The sequence below is a fragment of the Chelonoidis abingdonii genome, chromosome 9 (genome assembly GCF_003597395.2).
Source record: "Chelonoidis abingdonii isolate Lonesome George chromosome 9, CheloAbing_2.0, whole genome shotgun sequence".
NCBI lineage: Eukaryota > Metazoa > Chordata > Testudines > Testudinidae > Chelonoidis > Chelonoidis abingdonii.
In genome coordinates, this window is record NC_133777.1 from 19,417,186 (window position 1) to 19,443,928 (window position 26,743).

Consider the following 26,743-nt stretch of genomic DNA (forward strand, 5'->3'; position numbering starts at 1 on the left):
GGAAATCATGAAGTTTCAATTTGACGTTATCTAAGTCTTCTCTTGATGAAGTAGTAACTTCTGCGGGAGCAGCGTTAACCCAACCTTTCCTCCTCATGTGCGTGTGTGATATTGTGGTGGCTGCCATCTTGACCAACACACTGGGGCTGAACCCGGCACTTGCAGAACTAAAAAGCACAAGCTTGAGTTAAAGAGCCAAAGCTCTATAACTAGTGACTGACTGTAAGTTGGTTGGGCACAGAGGGGGATACATAACACACACTCATAAGCAGGCTATGCTGCTGAAGGTTTTTTATTATTGTAATACACTATGAAGATAAGATACTAAAGTGGCCTTCACAATAAATACTGTGCCAATAATAAATTATAAAAATGAATGTGAAAATCCCAGGAAAACCAGACAACTTTTCTCAGATGTGCACGAGCCTTAAAACAGACTAGATTTTATTCTCAAAACTGCCCACTTCCTTTCAGTAACCTTCCCATTCGACCAGTTTTCATATTGAATAATTTAGTCTCGTATGGGCCAGGATCTTTGATCTTCACTGGCTTGGATTGTCTCACTTATTTTTGAAAAGAGTCTTAAAATAGATGATGCTTCTGGGTAAAGATAGCGCCATGATCGTGTGTATTCTTTCACAGATAATAGATATTAAAATAAAACTTTTTTTCTGATTATTTTTAATTATTAAAGAGTTGGAGATGCAAGATCTCAGAATATTAATTTACATGTTAAAACCAAACATTTGCATCCCAAAATCACTAATTTAATAGAAGGTAGAAATGCTACAACAGTGGAAGGGTTATAAAAACTTGACTCAAGCCTAACACATTTTACTATTAGCTTAGCTATAACTTTAAAGTAAATAAAAGTAGTAAGAATTTTGATGGTCACTAACATTGAGCCTGTTTGGGTGTAATCCTCTGTTAGCCCTTTAGTGAGGCTCATTCTCCTGACCTAGCTCATGAAGTATCAGGTTCAGTTCCAGTGACAGCCAAGATAGTGGTGGTTATATCTGTACGATCCAGGGGTGAAAGTAATTTACAGGATTTACCGGTACTGCAGGAGTCCTGAGGGGGCGTGGTCTCATCCAGAAGAGGCATGGCCTCGAGATTTAAAGGCCGTGGGGCACTGGCAGTAGCTGGGAGCCCCAGGGCCTTTAAATCAACCCAGGGCTCTCAGCTGCAGAGGTGGCTGGGAGCCCCCGGGGCTCAGGAGCAAATTAAAGGGCTCAGGACTCCTGCCGCCGCAGAGCTCCGAGCCCTTTAAATCCCCACCGCTGTGGGCGGGATTTAAAGGGCCCAGAACTCCCGTGGCTGCGGGGAGCTCCGAGCCCTTTAAATCAGGCACCAGTCCGGCTGCTGGAGCCACAGGTGGGATTCAAAGGGCTCTGGGTTCCCTGCAGCCGCGGGAGCTCTGAGCCCTTTAAATCCCGGCCCCAGCCAGGCCACCGAAGCTGCAGGTGGGATTTAAAGGGCTCTGGGCTGCCTGCAGCCTCAGGTGATCTGAGCCCTTTAAATCCCAGCTCCAGCCCGGCCGCCAGAGCTGCGGGCGGGATTTAAATGGCTCTGGGCTGCCTGCCGTGGAAGCCAGTGCAGTCCGGCACGGTGTACTGGACCGGACCGGCTTACTTTCACCTCTGTCTGTACCCTGATCAGCATGTGGAGAGTCCTCTCTTGTGTTGAATAATCAGCTGCTGCCACAGTATTTCCCTGCCTGTCCCGCCAACTCTGAAGATACCTTTCTAATGCTCCAGGGATCTGTGTTGAAGAGAAAGAAAGGATTCACACCATCCCTCCACTGGCCTTGCAGAAATCCAGGCGGAACTATAAATTCCCTGGCCACTTGCAGGATCCATAGGGTTTGTGAACTGGCCCCCAGCCTGCCAGACCTGGGTCCTTCCTTTTCACACTACCCAGATGAAACAGAGGCAAATCTCTGCAAGGAGAACCTCAGAGACTTGCTTCCCTTCAGCCTCCTCCCAGGAGTTTTGTTACAGAAGGCAGCAACTGGGCCTGTTATTACAGAGCAGACAATGTTGTAACATGCCTCTTAAAATATGCTATAAACCACAGAAAGAGCCCAAACCATGTTCTCTTCTCATTGACAGGGTAAGTTCATCCGCATCAATTTTGATGTCACCGGCTACATTGTTGGAGCAAACATAGAAACTTGTATCCTTTTCCGTGAGCTTCGTGGGAAACTAACTAGGGGGAGCAAAAGGATGTAACATAAGCAGACTCCCTTGCATGTCTAAGAAAGGCAAATATCACTAAGACTGATATAAACAAAGGGCAGGGAGGGAAGTAGCTCCATTTATGCTGATACCAATTCTGCAGTTTGTCTCTCTCATGTTTACATTTTCTGTTTAGACTAATCAGTTTGTTTTCTCAGCTATCAGGACAAAGCACACTATCTCCCATGCAGCATCTCAGAAAATACGACAGAATATCCCACCCAATCAGAGTACACTTTACTATCAGAGTCTCAGTCAAAGAAGCCATGGGTTATGGCGATAAGTCTTGTGATTAAGACCCCCAACTTGGGAAATCTGGGTTCGGATTCAGCTCTGCATCTGTGTGACAGGGGCAGGTCACTTACTCCTGTGGCTTAGTTTGCCCCATCTGTAAAAGTAGGCTAATCCTTCCTTGCCTCTCAATGGGGCTGTGCAGATAAATCCATTGTGTATGAGATGCTTAGATACCGTGGCATTGAGGCCCGTATAAGTACAAAAATAGATGGACTCGAAGAAAACACTGGTGATAATATGCTGTTGGAGACGGTCTTTTGAACAGCGTCTACTACAGCGAGGTCCTAGTCCATGACTGGGGTGTCTAGGTGGTATCTCAATACCACTTATACATAAGACATTTACTTTTTCTTCAGCAAAGTTACAATAGGAAAGATGCAGGAGTCAGATTTAACCCGACAAGAGATGCTGTCCAGCAGGAATGTATTGGAATCACCTAAAATTCCCTTCCCCTTGTAAAACTGCTTCTGCCAAACTGATGGGAGGATTTCCATTCCTGTGGAGTCACCTGGTCTGTACATGTACTGCTAACCCAGCCTTGCCATACATCACTTACCCTTGGGGCTCATAAAACGTTTGTTCTCTGCCAATATTTCTGGCACTGGAGTGCACCGCCAAGGTCCAAATGCTGGACATTTGCAAACAGCTTTTCTGCTGCTGATTCTGCAGATTCCCCTAGTTGGTCTTCACATCCTTTTCCCCACCTCCTCCATTTCAAATGGCAGACGGAGGGTATGTCTACACTGCAGTTAAAAACCTGTGGCTGCCCTGTGTCAACTGACTTGGAGGCTTAGGCTAAGGGACTCTTTCATTGCAGTGAAGATGTTCAGGCTGGGGCAAACTTTAAAGTTCTTGGCTTATGAACTAAAGGTCTGATCCTGTTCCTTCAGAAAACCATGTAGACCCAAAGGCTTAAAAGAACCATTACTGCACTATGCTTCACAATTCACATGTGCCATGTGGACATGTTGCCAACTCTAATTTTAGCAGATTAGATAGTCATTAAAATAGTTTAGTTTTTATTTTTATTTTTTTATCTCCTACACCAACCTTGAGCACAGTGCTTCTGGAAAGGTGCTGAAGACACTGGTTGATGTTAAAAGATTTAACCCGTCTGGGTATCAGATCCTGGTATACTCTTGAGGAAGAATGGCATCACAGCATGACATGACAAATATCATATAAACTATTCAGATTAGGCCTGGTTCTGTATACACCTTGGCCTACATGTAATGAATGCTACCATGTTTAGCACCATTGATCAGATATAAAATGGGACTACTCATGGTAGTAAGCACTCAACCGAGCATTCATATCACTTCTTGTGAGTATTTCAACTGACATCATTAATAAGCACTACATATGGAAGCGAGTGATTGCAGAATCAGACCCATGTTTGTTAGACAAGCTAATATCCAACATGTGCCACTGGTGGTACTAAGGCACTGAGTGAAATATGCCAATAAAATTTATTTTTTTAACATACATAACATCCAGATTTGCTTGAAAAGTCTCGTGCTGTTCGCCAGGCTAGAGATGAGCGAACATTTCATATCTTTTACTATATGATTGCTGGCACTGGGGAACAAATGAAAAGTAAGTTACTTATCTTAAGCTGAACATCTGAGCAGCAGTTGTAAAGGGCTGTTACGTAATTGACCTTAATGTCTGAAACTGTAATTTTATTCAATCCTTGTCATAAGTAATGAGAATTCCTTGGCTGTTCTAAACAATTCTACTCAAGAGTTGTAGAACTGTCCCAACTTACGTGCATCTGTAACTGGTGGTTTGAAGTTCACAGGTCACCCTAGCACAAATAGGGAAGGGTCCACTAATAGATCAGGGGCAAGTCCCTAGGTCTAAAAAGGCCGACTTCTAAAATGAGTAGAAATATGGAATTTTTTAGAAAAACATTAAATTTAAAAAAGCTTGATGGAAACAATGGATCAGATCACAGCTGATCAGGAAGTGCACAGCACTGCTCAGAGATATAGTGCATGTCTGACTTTGAGGATCATTGCAGCAATCAGGAATTGCCAGGACAAAAATGCCCTGGCTATGTCCTCTTTCCTGTAGCCATTCCACCTTCACTGGCAGCTGGGAGAATACATTTTTAAAAGCTACTAGTGAGTGGAGGCACACAAACTCACTAGTAACTTTTGAAAATTTAGGTCATGGTAACTCTACACCACCCAAAATTCCATACACAAGGGAAATCCCCAGTTGGCAAACCACTGATTTTTTTTTTTTTGGTCTGCTTTGTATCCAGGGAATGGACTTAACAATCCAAAGATTTGAGAACGTAAAAGCAGACTTTATACTCTGAATAATTGATGAGATTCTGATTTCTAGTACGGGTGTGTGTTAAATTCTTTTCTCTAAGTTGATTTTTTTCTTCACCTTTTATAGAGGATTTATTGCTGGAAAGTTTCAACAACTATACCTTTTTATCTAATGGCCACGTGCCTATTCCTGGTCAGCAAGATGATGAGATGTTCCAGGAGACCTTGGAAGCCATGACAATTATGGGTTTTAGTGAAGAGGAGCAGCTTGGTAAGAATTGCTAGCAAGTTTTAGGTCAAGTAAAGCACATAGAGCAATAAGCTGATGCTTGTAAAAGTAAGAAATATTGCTGTAATCCCTGTGCACACGTGTACAGCAATGGATTCTTCTCAAGATGTGCCACTATGTAAGCTGAATGTAAATGAACATGTAGTTTCATATTAGGAAGTTAATATTATTCAAGGCTCATGTCCAGGCCTCTGTGGAGATGCAGCCTCACCTCAGCTCTCTAACTTTTGCGTACAAAAAGAAAGGGGGAAGGATGATGCGGCAGGAAGTCTGGAGTGAATGTTGGCTTTGCTGTGCAAGGAGGCCTAACTGATTATACGTTTGAAAAGACTGACAAAAATAGAAATTGGTCTGTAAGCGCTATATGTTGTTCTAGGGTGGAAGTTTTCAAAAACACTTAGCATTGGCCTAATTCTGTCCCCACTGAAATGATGGCTAAACTGAACATCTTTGAAAGTCCCACCCAGAATGTGATTAAACTGGCAAGAGTTCCATTACTGAAAATGGAATAAGTTATAAGATGAAAAGAGTTACTATGTACATTAGAATGAGAAAATAAACTGTATTGGCTTATATACAAAATATAATGCATAGAACAAACACAGATATGTAGTGCATACGTATCTTAAATGTGGATCACCTGAAATTATTTCTACATGTTTTGCTGTCTGTGTAATTGATGAATTACAAAGGTTTTTTCATCAGTGTCAGAAGTGACAAATCCCATGAGAGCTGCTTGGTGAGGGAACATCACATGCATTCCGAACTCATTTGAATGACAAACCATCAGTACTGTTGTCAACATCCAGTAGTATTTTAAAAATTGGGCCTTGAAAGGTAAAACATGGCTATTAAAGGACAGACTTTTAAGCATCCCAGGTGACAGAACTCCATATATGCTCACTACTAATGACCATTTAAAGCTAGTTTTTAGGCACTTTCCAACAAAGATGACCAAAAAAAAAGTTGCAAAATATTATGACTTAAATTTGAAGGAAGTGGGCCTGCCTTGAGCAGTTATACTAGTATTATCTGGAGGTTCAGGGCAGAGGGACATGAACGACCAGCCTAAACTATCTTGAAAATGTACACAAATGCAGACATAGAAGAACCCTCTTAACTGACAGTTTGTGGTTTTAACTGTCATGACACTGTATGTGTGCTTCTCCCCCTCCCCTGCTCCCCCTGGGTTGTGTTAGTCTTCATACCTGAAGTGACATCTGGTGGCCAGGACAATGGAGATCTTATTACTGACCACATTGATCAAAACTGAGCCTGTTAGGTGCTGAGAACTCCATCAGCTCCCACGGATTTCCTTAGGAACTGAGGGTGCTAAACCCTGCATAGCAGCAATTTAGCACCTCTCCAGATTGGATTCAAAAGTGTCTGTTTTAATAAAGATGGCAGGTCTCATCTCCCATCAAGGCATGCAGGAGGACATGATGCCTGCACCTCTCACTGGCATCAATAGTAATTCTTTGTATTGATCCCTTAATCCCCCATTCCTGGACCCCCAAAATATGAACCTGCTGCATCATTCTCTGTTTGTACAAGTCTAGAAGTCTAGCAAAAAGAAGAATTAACCCCTGAAAGACAATCTGGTTTGTAAAGTGACAATGTATTTTAATATCTAAGGCAATGCAGTGTTATGTTAGTGCACGCCTTTGGAATTGCACTTCAATCAGATGATGTTTAGGCCCCAATCTTGCAAGACTTATACATGTGCTTAACTTTAATTCCATGGAACTGATAAGTTAACAAATCCTTTTGCTCTTAGAAGTATATTAAGACAATTACTGTAAAATAACACACTACAACACATGGTCCAACCTATGGTCCATGAACCATCAACAGTGCTCAGAGCGCTAAGTGGTGGTCGTGAATACCTGACATGGTGCTGGCTGCTCTTCTTACTTCCAGCTATTAAACAGTATTAAAAGTGAGCAACAGATACATCACCTGCTTTTCTAACATGACTTCCCCGTGTAAGCAACTGCTTTAGTTGCTCCTGGTGCGTTGCAGTCACCAAGGCACGGAGATGGCCCTGATCATCATAACTGGAAGGGGAGGTTAAACCCATGAGAGAGACTGTCTTAAGATATGGTCTGCACTATAAAATAGCTGTTTAGGGGACAGTCATTTTTGATTATATGCCTATTATTTCTATTGATAGAATTCCTGACATTTTACTCTTCAATTTATTTTACAGCAATGCTGAAGGTTGTTTCATCTGTCCTACAGCTGGGTAATATTATCTTCAAGACGGAAAGAAATACTGATCAAGCTTCTATGCCAGATGACACTGGTATAATTTTATCTCTTCAAAATTTAAACTGAAAACCATGAATAGCATAAAATGTCTGTGTCAAAGGTGGCGTCACTGCTTGCGCACACCCTAATAGTGTGGCATAATGTAGTGTAGCAAGCTCTCCTCATCCAGAAACCTCTGCTGACTCCAGCCCTGCCTCTTCTCACCACTCAACCCACCAGTCAGGACACGTTCAGTCCAACTCTTTCCAGGGTAACAGAGAATCCCACAAAACAATTGTCCAGTGACTTTACATCAGGTGTCTGACCCGCAACTCTGGGCCCTGTAGTCTTCACTCCCCTTGTCTCTAGGCTCTCCATAGCCCTTGCCCCTTGTCTCAAAGATGGCTGTGTGTGGGAGGGAGGTTCCTACCACCTTTCACAAGTCACTGGTAGGAGTACCTAGGCCCTCCCTCTACAGTTCAGTACCACTGCAGTGAACAGTCAAGTTTGGCTCCTGTAGACCCCTGGCTGCCTTGGCTTTCCTACCTTGGTCCATCTCTAGGACCCTTTTATCCTCTCTAGGCTCTACAATGTTCCTTCCAGTGCTTGTAATGAGCAACACCTCCCAGGGCTTCTTCCCCAGAAGTCCAATTCCTACTCTGTTTCAGGGATCATCAAAGCAACTTGCACCACTTCCCTGTCTTTCCAGTATCCCTCCTTTCTAGTCTGGGCTTCTTCTCTTTATAGTAACCACCCAGCTCCTCCCTAGCTGGGTCTTGACTTTAATTGGGCCTGACCCACCCTCCAGGTGCAACCAGGGGCGCTAATTGCTCTCTGACTCCTATTAATCATTTCACTGCCAGTGTGGAAACACACCTCATCACAGACTGTTAAGTAAATGTAATTTGTACCAGTCTTCTCATGTTCATTGTTGATTTCCACTGATGCTGCAACTATTGAAAAAGAGATTCTGCGCTTTCAATTAATAAAATTAACATGCATCGTATCCGCTGATCTTGAGTCCCTACGTGGCTGAACAATGCCTATGCTGCTGGTGTTGTGAATGAGACTTGTGGAGTCTCTTTTGCATATGCATGAGGAAGATATTTTAATGGAATGGAGGGATAATGGGTTCATCATTAGACATACTCCTAGCCTGGACATTTATTGATCTACCATGAGAAAATCCAGTGTGAAATAGAATTTTGTTCTCTTTATTGTAGCTGCACAGAAAGTGTGTCACCTGATGGGTATTAATGTGACAGATTTCACGAGGGCAATCCTAACACCACGGATCAAAGTTGGACGAGATGTTGTTCAGAAAGCCCAGACCAAAGAGCAGGTATCAATTTGTGATCTCCTTAACTCTGCTAACTTTCTTCTTTAAAAATCGGTGGTGGGGGGAGGCGGGATGGGTAATCCTATCCCCTGCACCTCATGTACTGTTCTAAATGGAAGATAGCATCTGATTCTGATTTGTTCATTCATTTCATATCTTCTTTCCTGCCCTGCTTTAATAGGCAGACTTTGCAGTAGAGGCTTTAGCCAAAGCAACATATGAACGTCTGTTCCGTTGGATTCTTAGTCGTGTGAACAAAGCTCTGGATAAAACAAAAAGACAAGGAGCGTCTTTCCTAGGGATCCTTGATATCGCTGGATTTGAGATTTTTGAGGTATGTACTACTTGGCACAAGATGATCTGAACATTTTAACTTCCCACTTGTGTATTTCGCTCTTTGGTTTTAGTCAGCCTCATTATTTGTCTTTTTGTAAAAGTCTTAAACCCTCATCCTGCTTTGAGAACCAGGTGGGCAGACCCTCTGCAACTGCACAGCACCGAAGGGCTCTGTATAGATGCAGGGATCAACCTACTCCATCCCCAGGGGAGGATTGGGGCCTTAAGCAGCGCACTAGAACTGTGTGGGGTGGGAATACACTGAACATTGTTCTGTGAAGTTTGTAAAGAGGCAGGTTGGGTACTCGGAAATTTAAGGAATGCATTAAGTGGATTATAAACTTGTACTACTTCAGTGATAAATAGGCACCTACATAAAACTATTGAGAATTACACTGAGTTGAGAAAACAAACTTAACTATAGCTGGTTAACCTCATGTGTAAGAGTCTAATGTAAATTTTCATGTAAAGCCAAGGTTAGGATAGTAAAATCTACTCCCTTATAACGTAACGATTATTGCTAATAAAAGAACTAGAAGATACAAAATGTTATCTTACTATTCAAATTTCTCTTGTACATTTATTTTTAAATGTAATAATTCAGTTTTTTCATTCCATTTTCAGGTCAATTCTTTTGAGCAATTGTGTATCAATTACACAAATGAGAAACTTCAGCAGCTCTTCAACCACACAATGTTCATACTGGAGCAGGAGGAGTATCAGCGTGAGGGCATTGAATGGAATTTCATTGACTTTGGCCTTGATCTGCAACCTTGCATTGAGCTGATTGAAAGACCGGTAAGATTATATGTCTTTAGGTGGGACAACATTGTGTAAGTTGGATAAGGGATGCTTATATCTCAGTCCAACAGAGGCTTTGTGTAACCTTAGACTTTTGGGCTCCATTGTTTCAGAGTATGATTAATAATAACCTAGAGGAAATTGAAGATGGTTTTCTTTCATTGCATATGACTGATGTGTCTACTGGTTATGTTGCAGAACAACCCACCTGGTGTCCTGGCTCTCCTGGATGAAGAGTGCTGGTTCCCCAAAGCTACAGACACATCTTTTGTAGAGAAACTGTGTCAAGAACAAGGCAGTCATGCCAAGTTCCAGAAACCTAAACAACTCAAAGACAAAACTGAGTTCTCCATAATCCACTATGCAGGAAGGGTATTGGACAGGACTAAGTTCTCTTATTGTACAAAACTTGTAACTCTTTGATGTCCAAACAGTGAAATATACAGCCAAAGTGTGAGAGATTGCGAGAAATAGAATCAAAGTACTGAGAGTGACTTAGTTTGCTGGAATAAAAAGTGCTTTCCTTCTGTAACATATAGAAAGCGCTCAGAACTGATCTAATTTTGCTCCCACTGAAGTCCATCCCTGGTGAAATCCATTGATTTCAATTTGAGCAGAGTTAGCCCAAAGCTGTGTTTCTCAGCAATGCCACTATTGTGGATTCTCCAAACAAATTCACAAAGATAGCAGGAGTCCACTGATGTGGATATGGCAGGAGGATTAGGCCCCCAAAATATGAGTGCATTAACCTTTAAGAGCCACATATGTACCAACCTTAATCCATGTGAGCAAATCCTATTTACACAGGGCATTTCACATTATTGTTATTATTTGGATTGTTATAGCGCCCAAAGTTCCCAGTCAGGATCAGGGCCCTCACTATCAAAATTCCTGACTGAGAACAGATTTTTACATGAGTGATATTTTCTAAAGGTTAACTACAGTGCAAATGCCTGGCTAACGAAGAACATGGATCCACTAAATGACAACGTGACTTCTCTGCTGAATCAGTCTTCAGACAAATTTGTGGCAGACCTTTGGAAAGATGGTATGAATCTGAACGCTAAGCTTGTAACATTGTGTAAAGAGCTGTCATTCTTTAGGACCTATTCTGATTGCTTTCTGTCTCTTATCAGTGTTAGGTACAAGGCATTAAAATCCTTTCCCCTAAACATATTAAATCCTTAAACTGTACTCCTCAGAGACAGCATGTATGGCTTAAGCTCCATCAAATCAATTACTTACTTAAAAATGCCATCCAAAAAGATCATGAAAATGAAGATTCAGCATGTATCTGCTATTGAACATGTAACATTGAGCAGCTTATATTGTTTTTATTTCTGAAGAGTGATCATGTAAAATCCATATCTCACTCCCACATCTCAAATGAGTGCCCCATGGGCATTGCTAAGGAGGTATAATTTCAGTGGCCTCTTTGAGTATGATCTTTTATTACATAGCACTTTTAATCTAAAAGAATCACAAGGAGTTGTACAAATGTATGTACAATATAAACAGCAGAACTCTGATTTTTCCAAAGGACTGGGAGGATAACCCAAACATTGAGATAATCAGGGGAAATGACCCAGAAGGGAGTGTAGTCCAGTGTGTGCAACACTGGGGTAGGAATCAAGAGGTGGTAGTGGGTATTTTTCCCAGTTCTAATCTGATTGATCATTCTACCCGTGTAGGGGTGTTGTGAGGCAAGCATAATGTTTGTAGGGTAGATGTAAACCCATATATAAGGGCTCAGTGTTCTCTATTAATAGCCATGCATTGAACAGCACTGTATTCAGTCATCAGTCCCTAACAAGTTGTATTTTCAGCATTGATACAGAAGTAGTAGATCTTACCGGATATTTACTCTTGTCTATATCTCTGACTGTTGCTAGTAAACTTTTATATAGTACCACAATATACCGTTAGATTATACTAGATTTTAATAATACGTGCAATTATGCCAGAAGCAATGAACTTTGAAGACCTTTGAACCTCTGAGAGGTTCCATTCACACTTGCTTTTATGTTTCAGTGGATCGCATAGTGGGGCTGGACCAGATGGCAAAGATGACTGAAAGTTCACTCCCTAGTTCTTCAAAAACCAAGAAGGGCATGTTCCGTACCGTTGGGCAACTCTATAAGGAGCAATTGACCAAGCTGATGACTACCCTAAGGAACACAAATCCAAACTTCGTCCGTTGTATCATTCCAAATCATGAAAAAAGGGTACGTTTCAAATGCTCAGGTTTCATTATTCTTGTCAGGTTCTAGTAACTATAACGATATACTGTAGACTCCACTGATTTCCAGACTTTTTACTAAGGAAATCCTATCCCAGCCTCATGCAGAGGGGAGGCGCCAGGAGTGGGGATGGGTTGGAGAGAAAGCTACCCCATACTCACCCCACAATGGCAGCTCCTGTCCATGGTGTTGGACGTGGCCCTCAGCATTGTTACCTGGCACATGGGATCACAGCAGCACCCACATTTGGCCCAGCTGCCCCTAATGTCATGACAAAGGGAAAGCCAGACTTCATTTGAGTGAGTGGCATTAAACCTGGTGCACAGGGTCACAGAACCACTCAGATTTGGCCTGGTCACCCCTCCATCATGACAGGGGCACAGCCAGGCCAAAATTGAGTGAGTGGCACTGTGAACTGGTGCACTGGATTGCAACGACAGGTCACAACACCTAGACAAGGGAGTCAGGCCAAGGCCCAGCCCCTGGATAGGAGCCACCACTGTGGGTGAGTGTGGGGCAGGGTCGCTTTCCAAACCTGCCCCCTTGAAGTCTCCACAGCTGGCCCACAATCCATGCACAACCTTCCCATGACCCACTGGTAGATCATGACACACAACCTGGAGAACACTGGTGCAAATGACAGTATTACAGAAATATAGAAATGTAGGGCTGGAAGGGACCCTGAGAGATCAGCAAGCCCAGTCCCCATTGCTGAGGCAGGACCAAGTAAATTTAGACCATCCTTGACAGCTGTTTGTCCAACCTGTTCTTAAAACCTCCCATGATGGGGCTTCTACAACCTCCCTTGGAAGTCTATTCCAGAGCTTACATAGCCTTGTAGTTAGAAAGTTTCACCTAAATCTCCCTTGCTACAGATATAGCTCATTACTTCTTGTCCTACCTTCAGGGATGCAGAGAACAACTGATCCCCATCCTCTTTATAACAGCCCTTAGCGTATCTGAAAACCGTTATCAGTTCTCACTTCAATCTTCTTTTCTCAAGACTAAACATGCCCAGTTTTTGTAACCTTTCCTCATAGGTCATATCTTCCATTATAAGGTTGTGCCAGTAATACACTTTCCAAACGTCTATCTTCTTTCCTCATTTATTTTATATACTAAAACTGAAAATGTCTTTATTCCATAGGCTGGCAAGCTTGATGCCCATTTAGTGCTGGAGCAGTTACGATGCAATGGTGTCCTGGAAGGGATTCGTATCTGCCGGCAAGGATTCCCCAACAGAATTGTCTTCCAGGAATTCCGCCAGCGGTAGGACACTGCTATAGTACCATATGATTTGGAGTGTTGTAATACACATTAATCTGTGTGAAACTAAGGTTACATCTGTGCTAAATAAGTGGTTTTCCTTTTCTGTGCCATTTCTGTTTACAGATATGAAATTCTTGCCTCAAATGCTATTCCTAAAGGATTTATGGATGGGAAACAGGCTTGTATACTGATGGTGAGCAGAATGTTTTCAACCAAAATTAATAAAGTCAGTCACATACATTTTACATGGAAATGGTTAATTTTTCTGCTAACAGTGTAAAAATCATTCCAATGCAAAGTATGAGATTGAACTGTAATGACAGAGTCCACAAAATATCCTTGTTTCCCTCCCAATAGATCAAAGCATTAGAACTTGATGCCAACTTGTACAGGATTGGACAAAGTAAAATCTTCTTCAGAACTGGTGTCCTGGCTCATCTGGAAGAGGAAAGGGACTTGAAAATCACAGATATTATTATTGCTTTCCAGGCTCAAAGTCGAGGCTACCTGGCAAGAAAGTAAGACTGCATTGTCAGAAACACAGTAAAGTCTATGGCAATGTGTAGTTACCTGCATTGCAACGTGAGGCTTTTTTTTTTTTAAATGAGGTTTATAGTTATTGTGACATTGTAGGTGCCACTGTAATGCAAAGGTATCAGGTGCAGTACATGTACATAAGAGGACATACTCCTTCCCCTTAAGAATCTAATAAGATCAATTACATAGAATATATGTACTTCAACTACTCAGACTGTAAACTGCAAGGACTGTCTTTTTGTTCTGTATTTGTCTTGTGCCAGGGGACATAGAGTTCTGGTCCATGACTAGGAATGCTAGATGCTACCATAATACAAATAATAAATATAAATAATAAAGCTGATGCCATTTGTAAAGTGTTAAACCCCATTGATACAGAGCTTGGGCCTGAAGCACTGGGTACTGAGGCACCTGACCATACTCCCAATTAATTTTAAACCAGCCAAGCACTCTAAGAGGTAAAAGCCCCCCATTTTTTAAATATTAACAATAAAGGTTCTTCCCTTAGGCCCTGCCATCAAGGCCCTCAGATTTCTGAGCAAACAAACAATTTTAAATATGGTATGATTAAAGAATGATGGACCTGAATCAGGGGCGGCTCTATCTTTTTTGCCACCCCAAGCATGGCAGGCAGGCTGCCTTCAGCACCTTGCCTGCGGGAGGTCCGCTGGTCCTGCGGATTCAGTGTACCTGCCACTGAATTGCCACCGAATCCGCTGAATTACCGCCGAAGGTTGTCTGACTGCCACCCTCGCAGGGACCGGCAGGGTGCCCCCTGCAGCTTCCACCCCAGGCACATGCTTGGAGCGCTGGTGTCTGGAGTGCTGACCTGAATAAAAAGCCAAGATCCGAGTGCCTGCATACCCAGGATTCTGGAGATGTCCCTACTCAGATCTGGATTTTGTGGTTTGATCCTATCTCTACAATTAAGCCATTCTAAAAACAGCAGAATAAAATATTGAAAAGACAGATAAAATTACTACCTTTCCTATGGGTTCCACAAATAATGAGAGACTTTTAAAGTGAGAGTTTGCACCAGACATCTCAAACTTTTACACAGATTCGTGCACCAGCGTTGCTTTGTTTGAAATGTATTGTGCAGACAACTTGTGCTCACTATTATCAGATTATTTGAAGGAAGTTGCTTTGTATTTAATTATAGGGCCTTTGCCAAGAAACAGCAGCAGTTAACAGCAATGAGGGTCATTCAGAGAAACTGTTCTGCTTACCTGAAGCTAAGGAACTGGCAATGGTGGAGACTGTTCACTAAAGTAAGTGATTGTCATTCAGTGAATTTCTCTTCAGCCTTCCAAATGAGAGACATTTGTCTAGGATTCCAAGTCATGTTAGGAGAAAGGACTCTTACTGACCTATAGGTCCTGCTCCCAAGTCCGTTGTAATCACTGATTTCAGACTGTTTAAGATGGGCTCATTATCAGAAAAGTTTTGAACATATCTCTGGAATGTTTTGAACATATCTCTAGAAAAGTATGGCTCAATCTGTCTTTATTCAGATGATGAAAATAAGCCCCTGAAAAGGATTCACACAAGAAGAATTAGCATGTTTAAATCTTTAATTTCATATCAGAAACTGAAATGCGTTAGTGAAGAGGTGCCCTGCATCACAACCCCCATCATATCTTGTTCTAACTGTCCCGTTTCATGATAAGTCTCAGAGAGTCAAAGGACTGACATGACCCAAAGAATGAAATAGCCTTTTTAACAGAGAAGTGGCCTTTCAGCATTGCTGAAGCTCAGTGGTGCGGGGAAGCTTGCACTGGAACTGACTGTGCTGTATTTCTCCACTACCTTCATAATACAAAAGTTCATCCACAGGGCTGTCAGTCTGGCATCCTTGATAAATATTGCATTCACTAAAGTAAATGCTGAAAAGGAACATTCGTACTTGGTTTTTCAGGTGAAACCACTCTTACAAGTCACCCGCCAAGAGGAAGAAATGCAGGCCAAAGATGAGGAGCTACAGAGAACGAAGGAAAGACAACAAAAAGCAGAGAGTGAATTGAAGGAACTGGAGCTGAAACACAATCAGGTGACATACAGTTGTGGACCACTGGAAACTTTCAATTTTTTTTATTTTTAGAAGCTTATTAAATGTTACACAATACCAGCAAAAGGGTCTATTCTCCTTATGATCCTCTTACTGTCAATGGACCTGAACCAAAGCACACTGCAGTCCACCACCAGACTTCAAGAGCCTGGACCCCTAAACCTCCTATCAGTGTACTAATCTCTATTCAGTGGCCGTCTATGAGAACCACGGACTATGTATATATGGAGATATACCTATCTCGTAGAGCTGGAAGGGACCCTGAAAGGTCATTGTGTCCAGCCCCCTTCCTCCACTAGCAGGACCAAGTACTGATTTTGCCCCAGATCCTTAAGTGGCCCCCTCAAGGATTGAATTCACAACCCTGGGTTTAGTAGGCCAATGCTCAAACCACTGAGCTGTCGCTCCCTCATAGAAATATAGGGCTGGAAGGGAGCTCACAACATCATCTATTCAGCCTCCTGCACTGAGACAGGATCAGGTAAACCTAGACCATCCCTGATAGTTTAGACAAATGCTTGTTCTTAAAAAGCTCCAATGATGAGGATTTCACAATTTACCTTAGAAACTTATTCCTGAGTTTAACTACTCTTCTAATTAGAAAGCTTCTTCTAATATCTAATCTAAATATCTCTTGATGCAAATTAAACTGATTACTTCCTGTCCTACTGTGACAAAGTTCCTCCTTTACCTTGGTGGGTCCTGCAGTTACTGGTGGATTTGCTCACTTAAGTGATCTTCCCCTCTGGTGGAACCTACAGTCTGGGTCATCTCCTCCTGTGTCTGATCAGGAGTTGCAAGGTTTGGGGGGAACCCAGGCCCGCCCTCTACTCTGGGTTCCAGCCCAGGACCCTGTGGATTGCAGCTGTCTATAGTGCCTCCTGTAACAGCTGCATGACAGCTACAACTCCCTGGGCTATTTCCCCATGGCCTCCTCCAACCACCTTCTTAATCCTCACCACAGGACCTTCCTTCTGGTGTCTGATAATGCTTCATTGTCTGATAATTCCTCAATCCTCCAGTAGCACACCCTCTCAGTCTCAGTTCCTTGTACCTCTTGCTCCTAACACACACTTCCTCTCCTCTGACTCCTGCCTGCCTGACTAGAGTGAGCTCCTTTTTAAACCCAGGTGACCTGATTAGCCTGCCTTGATTGGCTGCAGGTGTTCTATTTATGTAGCTATCTCCACTGCCTTCTAGAAAGATCTTAATTGGCCCCAGGTGCCTTGATTAACCTGGAGCAACTGCCGTTTGATTACCATCGTACTAGGGATTTGTTTAGCCTGGGGCTAACATACCTGTTCCTCAGTACTTTACTGTAGCCATCTGGCCTTGCCCCATCACATAACCTTTGGTGGACATGGAAAACAGTAAGTCATCGTCCTCTTTATAACAGCCTGTAACATATCTGACTTAACACGTCACCACTCAGTCTTCTTTTCTCAAGAGTGAGCAAGCCCCAATTTTTTTAACCTTTCCTCATAGGTCAGGTTTTCTAAACTTTATATTACTCTGGTTGCTCTTCTCTGGATAGTCTCTCCAATTTGTCCACATATTTCTTAAAGAATGCAGCACTGGGTAACTTGTGAGCTAAGTTTTAAATGCATATCCATTTATCTGCTTAGCTGTGTGAAGAAAAGAATCTCCTTCAGGAACAGCTTCAGGCCGAGACCGAACTGTATGCTGAAGCTGAAGAGATGAGAGTCCGCCTAGCTGCTAAGAAGCAAGAGCTGGAGGAGATCCTGCATGAAATGGAGGCCAGGATTGAAGAGGAGGAGGAACGCAGTCATCAGTTGCAAACTGAGAAGAAAAAGATGCAACAACAAATGCTGGTACTGTAACCTATGTTCAGCTCATACAATTGCACCTTGCTGACAAAATTGGCAACTACTGATCATATGAAAGTAGCTGCTATATAGTACTTTGTGGAATATGTATCTGCTATACCAGTGGTTCTCAAACATTTGTATTGGTGACCCCCTTCACACAGCAAGCCTCTGAATGCGACCCTCCTTATAAATTAAAAAACCTTTTTTACATTACACTATTATAAATGCTGGAGGCAGAGAGGGGTTTGGGGTGGAGGCTGACAGCTCGGAACCCCCCATGTAATAACCTCGTAGCCCCCTGAGGGGTCACAACCCCCAGTTTGAGAACCCCTGTGCTACACAGGAGTAGGAATGCATTTTTGCTGTTTTCCCCTCCATGTAATTCTTTATAGTAGACAGGCACATTCTTCCCCTATCCCAATTTAAAATATTTAGAGTTTCTTTTCTAAATGGCTAGATTACTAAATCTTTCCTTCTGTATTGTCAAGACCCTTGTGGGTCACCCATTCCTTAAAACTAGAAAAGCTTTTAATATGCCCACATAGGTTTGAGCAGGCCTAAAATAGGCCCTGTAGTACATTCATTCTAGAATTCATGTTTTTGGGGGCTTTTTTTCCCCACCAAAAAGGACCTTGAGGACCAGCTGGAAGAAGAAGAAGCTGCAAGGCAAAAACTACAACTTGAGAAAGTAACAGCAGAGGCCAAGATAAAGAAAATGGAAGATGACATTCTCGTAATGGATGATCAGAACAACAAGCTGACCAAGGTCAGTGTCATAGCCCCAGTTTTAGCACAAAATCAATGTAAGATGAAAAGATCTCCTCTTCAGCTTTGGTGGTAACAATAACTTAGCTCTTCATAGTCACATAGCTAGCAGGCCATAAGCCCTTTGTGTCTGGAATGGGCTGGTGACAACATTGTCATGTTTATCCTAGACTATTAAAAAATCTAAATGTTGTTGGCTTTTTGAGACCTCTAATGGCAAAAATATCTCCAAGCAAAAATCCCCATAGCAGTTAAACAAGATCAGTGGAAACATTCCCTTTTAGCTCCTAGAAAGAGCAGACAGCTCCCCCTATGCACAAAACTCACTAATTCCTTTTAACTTGTAAAATTGTACATAATCATCTAACTGTTGTTTAAATATATTACTGCTACGTCTTGGTGCCATCTCCATGGATGTCCATACCACCTGCTTTCTAAAACAACTGAATACTAAGAGATAAAAGACAGATGTGCAATAACATTTGCTAAAGGATATCTGTGTGTTCCTCCCAATCTGGGATAACTGGTACAACTTCTTATGGATCAAGCTAAGTATGTAGAGTTACCTCGTGCAGAGGGCCAGCACTTCATGCAACACTTACATCCTATTTTGAGGGCTTTAATTATGCATAGGCCTTGTGCTCGTCCTCTGGCCAGAAGGAATTTCACCCATAAACCCTAAGGCCATGATTCAGAAATGCACTGGAAGTATGCATGTGTTAAAATACTTTCCTGAATTGGTGCCCAAGTACTTGCTAGCATAGAGTGGGTATAAAGAATCTATGAGTCTAGTTAATCTCATAGAAAGCATCCGCCACTTTCCATCTCCTCTGTAATCAAAGTGCTACATGACACTGTCAGGAAATGTGGCATTTAAAAAGATCTGATTTATTTTTTAGTGTGTACATTGGCATTTCATGAGCAAAAATAATATATGTTCTATCTGTAAATGGAAACTCTTTTTCCTTAAGGAAAGAAAACTCCTTGAAGAGAGAATAAGTGATTTAACAACAAATCTTGCAGAAGAAGAAGAAAAAGCCAAAAACCTTACAAAGCTGAAAAACAAACATGAATCAATGATTTCAGAACTGGAAGGTATTGTAAACCAAAGGTGGTTTTATATCAATTGCTTATTTGAGTTGTATTTTTAAAAGACTCCTTTAAAAAATAAATTTTATTTGGTAATTACTACAGAATTTCATGTTCTGGCATTTCAGAAAACCTAGATGGTAAATTTATAGTCTCAATTTTTTAATGACAGCCCTGGGGGGCTCTTTCCAAGTAACACAATTGTAATTTTAATGGGTTTGTATGTTTGTTTTTCCCTTTTAATTTCAAATGGTATTTGTCAGATTCAGTATTCTGGGGCCAGTTAGAACTATGTATTACAATATTTATTAGAAATCGGGGCTTTCATTTATTAAAATCATTTTTTTTTTAAATCCAAGTCAGATAAAGGTAACAGTTTCATTTGTGTTTCTTGGCGAATGAACCCAACCTACAAAAACTATGGGATGGGAACAATGCATAAGCAAAACAGAGGTCCCTATTTTGTTAGAGTCAGCACAAGAAAGAAAATATGGCAAAAAGTAGTGCTTCAGAATTAGAGTGACCCGACAGCAAACATGAACAATCAGGATGGGGTGGGGGGTAATAGGAGCCTATATAAGAAGAAGACCCCAAAATTGTGACTGTCCCTATAAAATCAAGACATCTGGTGACCCTACTCAGAATACTGGGGAGCAGAGAGTTCTGATTTTATAGATGGACAGAAAGTAGAGTTTGTGTGCTAGTTGCAAGTCACTAGCCATCACTACAAAAAGAAAATTGACTTGTATTCAGCATATAACCAAATGGAGAAGTACAGTGATCTCACTGGTTTTCCCTGTATACATACCTATGTTCAGGATCACTTTGAGAATTCCTTGGGCTGACTCACTACCCTTACAAGAATCCTTATTTTTCCAGTGCGACTGAAGAAAGAAGAGAAGAGCAGACAAGAACTGGAGAAAACAAAGAGGAAGCTGGAGGGAGACGCCAGTGATCTGCATGAGCAGATTGCAGACCTGCAGGCGCAGATTGCTGAACTAAAGATGCAGCTGGCCAAAAAGGAGGAAGAGCTGCAGGCCGCTCTTGCCAGGTATCCAACTCCTACTGACAGAAGGGCCTGAGCTGAAACTCCAGTTCTGGACATGCACACACCAATCCCCACCCACACTTTATGACAGTTCAGCTCTGAATCTGATCTCTGCACTTTGAAGTGCAGGTTATAGACAAAATACACTGCAAATTACTACAAGTCTGCCCCTGCCTCTGACCCATTGAAATGAATGGGGGTGGGGGGTGTTTCCCATAGACTTAAGTAGAAGCAGGATCCTCAGGCTGTGAGAAATCAGGGCTTGAAATGTCATTGGCCACCAAGCCCCCACTGAGCAGTAAGATCCTTCCACACCTCAATATTCTCTGGGATACTCTCTCTCCATACAGGTGCAACAATCATTTTCCCAAGCCTCCCCTCCCTTCCATATCTCTTTCCTGCATTGGGGGCCCAGTTTCTTACATGTCAAACAGTTGAGAAAGTCTTACTCCGCATATACAAGTGATCCTCCCAATTGTCTGTGTCATCCAAGAGATGAGGACACCCAATCTACTTCTGTCTCTCTCTGTCCATGCTGGTTAGGACTGTCTGCACAATGAACTAAAAGCTGAACCTAGCACATACATTCAAACATATATTTAGGATGGGATTTTCAAAAACTCTTGGAGCTGGCCTAATTCTGTTCATACGGAGATCAATGGTAAAGTTCCTATGGATTTCTAAAGGACTAAGAGTTAGGTCATTCAGAAAACTTCACCCTTAAATACACAGTTTAAGCTATACTAACATAAGACGTTGTATTATCTTATCTATTACCTGGTGTGGATTAATTACAGTTCCTAGTAAAATTTAAAAAAAAACCAACATGGATTCATTTAGGTTATTCAGATTGAAATCATACCACCAGTTCCCAACAGCTCAACATACTTGAACATTTTTTTATATTTACATCATACTTCGTTTGTCCAGGCTTGAAGATGAAATTGCTCAGAAGAATAATGCTCTCAAAAAAATCCGTGAGCTGGAAGGTCACATCTCTGATCTCCAGGAAGACTTGGATTCTGAGAGAGCAGCAAGAAACAAAGCAGAAAAGCAAAAGAGAGACCTGGGTGAAGAGCTGGAGGCCCTGAAAACAGAACTTGAAGATACCTTGGACAGCACAGCTACACAGCAAGAGCTCAGGTATAAAGACCTAGCACATGGCAGAAAAACAAATGTAGCCAAAGTCATTATAAAAGACATAAAATCAGAAAGCACCATTTCAGTAAAATATTGCATGCCACATATCTAGTGATGTGTAAAGATCTGCACATCTGGATAGAACAACATGGGCTCTAAGCACAAGCCCCAGTGCAAGGAACTCTTGGATTCTTATTCAGGCTCTGACAGTGTTGCCCTATGTAGGACTGGACAAGTCACTTCATTAACTAATAGTTCTAAAGTGCTACTATAAAAGTTCTGCTGCTGCTGCCATTATTTATCATCTCACAGCTGTGCAATAACAGAGTTTCCTGTGTGATTAGATTGTCGGCTAGCTGTTCCATTCACGTGTGTATTGCTTTCCAGAGCAAAGAGGGAACTGGAGGTCACAGTGCTGAAGAGAGCTCTGGATGAGGAAACTCGGACTCATGAAGCCCAGGTCCAGGAGATGAGGCAAAAGCATACTCAGGCTGTGGAGGAGCTAACAGAACAGCTGGAGCAATTTAAACGGGTAAACTGAAAACCACTACCCTGATAATGGATTTATCTATTAGACATGGTGGATTTCTTTTACACCACATATTTTTCTTTGCCTTATGCATTCAGGCCAAAGTAAACTTGGACAAGACCAAGCAGACATTAGAGAAAGAAAATGCTGAACTGAGTACTGAAATCAGGTCATTAACTCAGGCCAAACAAGATGTGGAGTACAAAAAGAAGAAGCTGGAAGTGCAGCTTCAGGAGTTACAGTCCAAATACACTGATGGAGAGCGCGTCCGGGTGGAACTCAATGAAAAAGTCCATAAGTTACAGGTAAGAAATACCTTCTTCAGTGACCTGAGAGGCTCAGTGGGACAACTGGATATAGAGTGACTGACGTATTCTGGGTCCCACACAATGGTATTGCTAGTATAAACCATTACTTATTTCTTACTAAATGCCCATTCCCAAGAACTGTTAATTCACAAATGCAGCAAAAAAAGGCTTCTTAGGACGTCTACACTTACCTCCAGAGCGATCGATCCAGCGGGGGTCAATTTATTGCGTCTAATGAAGACATAATAAATCAACCACCAAGCGCTCTCCCGTCGACTCTGGTACTCCACTGGAGGGAGAAGCATAGGCAAAGTCTACGGGGGAGCGTCAGCAGTCGACCTATCACAGTGAAGACACCATGGTAGGTAGATCAAAGTATGTTGACTTCAGCTATGTTATTCATGTAGCTGAAGTTGCATAACTTAGATCAATCCCCCCCCTCAGTGTAGACCAGGCCTCTGTATGTTATGTAGTAAAAACCTGTGGAAACAGAATACGGTTTTCTTCTGTATTTGCATTTGAAAAAAATATCAATTTCTTCATAACAAGTTGCACTCCATTGGGTATAGACCTCTCCACTCAACTAGGGAGTGTGACAGAGGGAGTAGGGCACAAAAGCAAGGCACCCTTTGCATGGAGTTGTTCTACAGCTGTACTGGACAAAGGGAGGTTCAATAAAGTTGTCTGTGACAGAATTCTCCAAAACCTCCAGCCCAAACATATGCCTACCTGCTGCGGATTGGTTCCACAGCACTGAAATCTCACTAATTCTCTTAGCAAAACTTTGGCAATATCCACCATTCTGACATGATTTTTGATGTCTTGAATTACATCTGAACTGGAAAATAGGCCTCTTCTTGGGTTCTGAAAGTGATCCAGAAGCACAGGAGCAGGTTCTGGTCCTGGCATTCAAATACAAACTGCGGTTCAAGAGTCCAGTCTGGACCCATCTCAAACATAGCTGGGGTAGATGAGATTGAAACTATACAAAATGACTGAAAAGATTCAATGTGATTTTTCTTTAGGTTGAAGTGGAAAATGTTACCGGTTTGCTCAGTGAAGCAGAAACCAAGGCAATCAAACTCACTAAGGATGTTGCAAGCTTGGGATCTCAGCTACAGGATACACAGGTAGGCTTCCCACTGGGATAACCTGTATAAAACATATTGAAAAAGAACAAAAAATGACCATGTTCTATTATGATGATCTCTGTAGGAGCTGCTTCAGGAGGAAACTCGGCAGAAACTGACTATAACTACCAAGCTTCGCCAGCTGGAGGAGGAAAATAATAGCCTGCAAGAGCAGTTGGAGGAAGAAGCAGAAGCAAAACAAAACCTAGAGCGACATATTTCGACACTGACAGTACAGGTACAGTGGCACAGTTAGAACATTAGCTCTAGTGCAGAGTCTTTACAACAGGTCCATAGATTTCAGATCTCCAGTTATCCCTATACATATTAGACAGCGAACTATTGTTACTAGGCCAGAAGCGGCAAGTGTATGACCTGTAGACCAGCTGTAGCCTATGGAATTCTACAGGGCAGCCAGTAGCCACCCTCTTCATAATGCAGAGGAGACTGTGACCACAGGACTACTGGCTACACCTTGGTGCAAGATCACTCGTCTCATGATGGAGTCTGGTGTGATGGGCCTATAGCCTCTGTAGGCTGCCTCATGATGTTAAAGATGAGTGACTGCCGTCAGCTTGAGTGAGTTAGGTGCACACCTATGGGTTCCTTGGACGATGTCATATGCAGCCCGCTGTTGTGCAAACTTAGAGTGCCTCTGCTGTACAGACTTGTTTCATTCCTTGAATTCAAATTTCAGCTCTCTGACTCAAAGAAGAAGCTACAGGAATATACCAGCACAATAGAGAGTATGGAGGAAGGCAAAAAGAAATTCCAGAAGGAAATTGAAGGGCTCACACAGCAGTTTGAGGAAAAAGCTGCTGCTTACGACAAACTGGAAAAAACCAAGAACAGACTCCAGCAGGAGCTGGATGATCTGATAGTGGACTTGGACAACCAACGCCAGCTGGTTTCCAACCTGGAGAAAAAGCAGAAGAAGTTTGATCAGGTATGAGCTTATGGTTAACTCCCTTCATGTTATAACCTAACTTTGCTGGGAGTCCTGAGTGCAGAGAGTAAGTTGTTTATGTTAATTTCCACTCGTTATAAAAAAAAGATTAAGGTTGAATTATTTATGCCTTGATTAATTTTGTGTCTGTATATACAGGGACCTTTCTCTGTAGTCATTAGTAATTGACAACACTAATGCACTAGAAAACCCTACACTTAATGCCTTAACAGGATTACTGTGCTCAAACTGAGAATTTTTATGTTATTGGTTTATAGATGCTAGCTGAAGAGAAAAACATCTCTTCCAAATATGCAGACGAAAGGGACAGAGCAGAAGCTGAAGCTAGAGAAAAAGAAACAAAGGCTTTGTCCTTGGCCCGAGCTCTTGAGGAAGCTTTGGAAGCCAAAGAAGAACTGGAGAGAACCAACAAATTGTTGAAAGCGGAAATGGAAGATCTAGTTAGCTCCAAGGACGATGTTGGCAAGAATGTAAGTCTCACAATATATATCCCATATAACTATTTCAGGGATAATCACTTAAATTAATAGTTAACGCCACCAAGATCTACATTTTCAGTGTGGAGAGTTCTTCACAGTATAAAATCCATTCAACAATGTCAGAAGTTTTATGCAGAATTCCATGAGCAATTCTATCTGCATCTAGGCCTATCACAGACTCAGCAATGAATTATACTTACAAGCCTTCTTTAGTCTTGACTTTACTGATCAACAGAAAGTTATTGATCTTGAAGAGGATTATTTGCCTCATTTCTGAGAGGAGACAAAATTAAAGCGGAGACTGAGAAGTATTTGCTAACCCAGTAAGCAGCTTTCAAGTTGTAAGATTTGCAAATCTGAATTTATTGATTGGATTTGATTTTGCCAGCAGCTACCCCTGTGGCTAAAAGAAATTTCCTCAGCTGACTTGGCAGAGTGTGACAAGATCCAAAGCAGCATGATGGCTTTACTAGGTGTCTGTGAGCTAAGAGCTTCAGAAGGAAATACAAATTATAAAGGAACAAAAGGAGCACTGCTAACTTGATTTGAAAGGGGATATTGCTTCCTCTCTCTTATTTTAGTGGCATGATCACATCACTACCACTAAGGGTTTATTTCCACAATTGTAGGTGTTTAGACTAAAATGAATCCTGGGATAACATTGGGTATCCAGAGTCTCAGTCTATGAATAAGCTGAATTTTGCCTTTTCAAACAGATTTATAAGGGTACAAAAAAGGCTAGTTTGCCACTTTTTTGTGGGTGTCCTTGAAACTTAATCCATTCTCTCTCCACCATTCATGTATTCCAATTTGTCCCATGCTATAGAACGATCACATTCCAGCAATATGTATTCTTAGATTGTTTTTATTTATTGTAATCATTCTATTGATTTCTCATTGCATGAAAGGTCCATGATTTGGAGAAGTCCAAACGTGCCCTGGAACAGCAAGTGGAGGAGATGAAGACACAATTAGAGGAACTGGAGGATGAGCTACAGGCTACTGAAGATGCCAAGCTTAGATTGGAGGTTAACATGCAGGCACTAAAAGGACAGTTTGAAAGAGACTTGCAAGCTCGAGATGAACAGAATGAGGAGAAGAGGAGACAGCTGCTTAAACAGGTATAATTCATTATCAGTGACACTGTAAATGCTTACTCAAACTAATTGCAAATCCCCTGGCTCATGCCGTTATTAGTAAGTGCTTCAGGATAATAAGAACCAAACATTCTTCTTCCTTGTGCTTGGCTGAATAAAAGCTACGTAGACCATTTTGCTTTGCTTAAAAAATGAGCTGTCGTTATAGCAGTGTTATGGCTTGTGGCTATTTCAGTATAAGGAATCTGACTGTAGAAGATAGTGATTTAACAGTGAGATTCCATTTAGTGTAAATCACCTGAATTATTAACTCTGACATAATGGCTAAAATGCTGCCCAAGCTTTCAGTGCAAGTAGTAAAAGATGGATCCCAAATATAATACCTGGCTTCCCTGGACGAATCATTAATGACAATGAACT

At 41.8% G+C, this 26,743-nt stretch overlaps 1 protein-coding gene across 2 annotated transcripts in view; it reads left to right on the forward strand.

The window, feature by feature from the left end:
- The window catches only part of MYH11 (myosin heavy chain 11), a 99,307-nt gene that overhangs the window by 58,947 nt on the left and 13,617 nt on the right, over window positions 1–26,743 (forward strand). For both annotated transcript variants that reach the window (XM_032793408.1, XM_032793410.2), the window contains exons 7-33: window positions 2,112–2,175; window positions 4,029–4,127; window positions 4,941–5,084; window positions 7,312–7,407; window positions 8,576–8,694; window positions 8,873–9,025; window positions 9,652–9,825; window positions 10,027–10,200; window positions 10,762–10,876; window positions 11,860–12,053; window positions 13,216–13,337; window positions 13,461–13,530; window positions 13,695–13,855; window positions 15,037–15,145; window positions 15,793–15,924; window positions 17,568–17,774; window positions 18,400–18,537; window positions 19,508–19,631; window positions 20,505–20,676; window positions 21,604–21,816; window positions 22,201–22,345; window positions 22,441–22,647; window positions 23,676–23,780; window positions 23,866–24,018; window positions 24,478–24,726; window positions 25,005–25,217; window positions 26,135–26,347. In XM_032793408.1, the coding sequence (XP_032649299.1) occupies window positions 2,112–2,175; window positions 4,029–4,127; window positions 4,941–5,084; window positions 7,312–7,407; window positions 8,576–8,694; window positions 8,873–9,025; window positions 9,652–9,825; window positions 10,027–10,200; window positions 10,762–10,876; window positions 11,860–12,053; window positions 13,216–13,337; window positions 13,461–13,530; window positions 13,695–13,855; window positions 15,037–15,145; window positions 15,793–15,924; window positions 17,568–17,774; window positions 18,400–18,537; window positions 19,508–19,631; window positions 20,505–20,676; window positions 21,604–21,816; window positions 22,201–22,345; window positions 22,441–22,647; window positions 23,676–23,780; window positions 23,866–24,018; window positions 24,478–24,726; window positions 25,005–25,217; window positions 26,135–26,347 (4,065 nt within the window). The remainder of the gene's footprint in view (window positions 1–2,111; window positions 2,176–4,028; window positions 4,128–4,940; window positions 5,085–7,311; window positions 7,408–8,575; window positions 8,695–8,872; window positions 9,026–9,651; window positions 9,826–10,026; window positions 10,201–10,761; window positions 10,877–11,859; window positions 12,054–13,215; window positions 13,338–13,460; window positions 13,531–13,694; window positions 13,856–15,036; window positions 15,146–15,792; window positions 15,925–17,567; window positions 17,775–18,399; window positions 18,538–19,507; window positions 19,632–20,504; window positions 20,677–21,603; window positions 21,817–22,200; window positions 22,346–22,440; window positions 22,648–23,675; window positions 23,781–23,865; window positions 24,019–24,477; window positions 24,727–25,004; window positions 25,218–26,134; window positions 26,348–26,743) is intronic.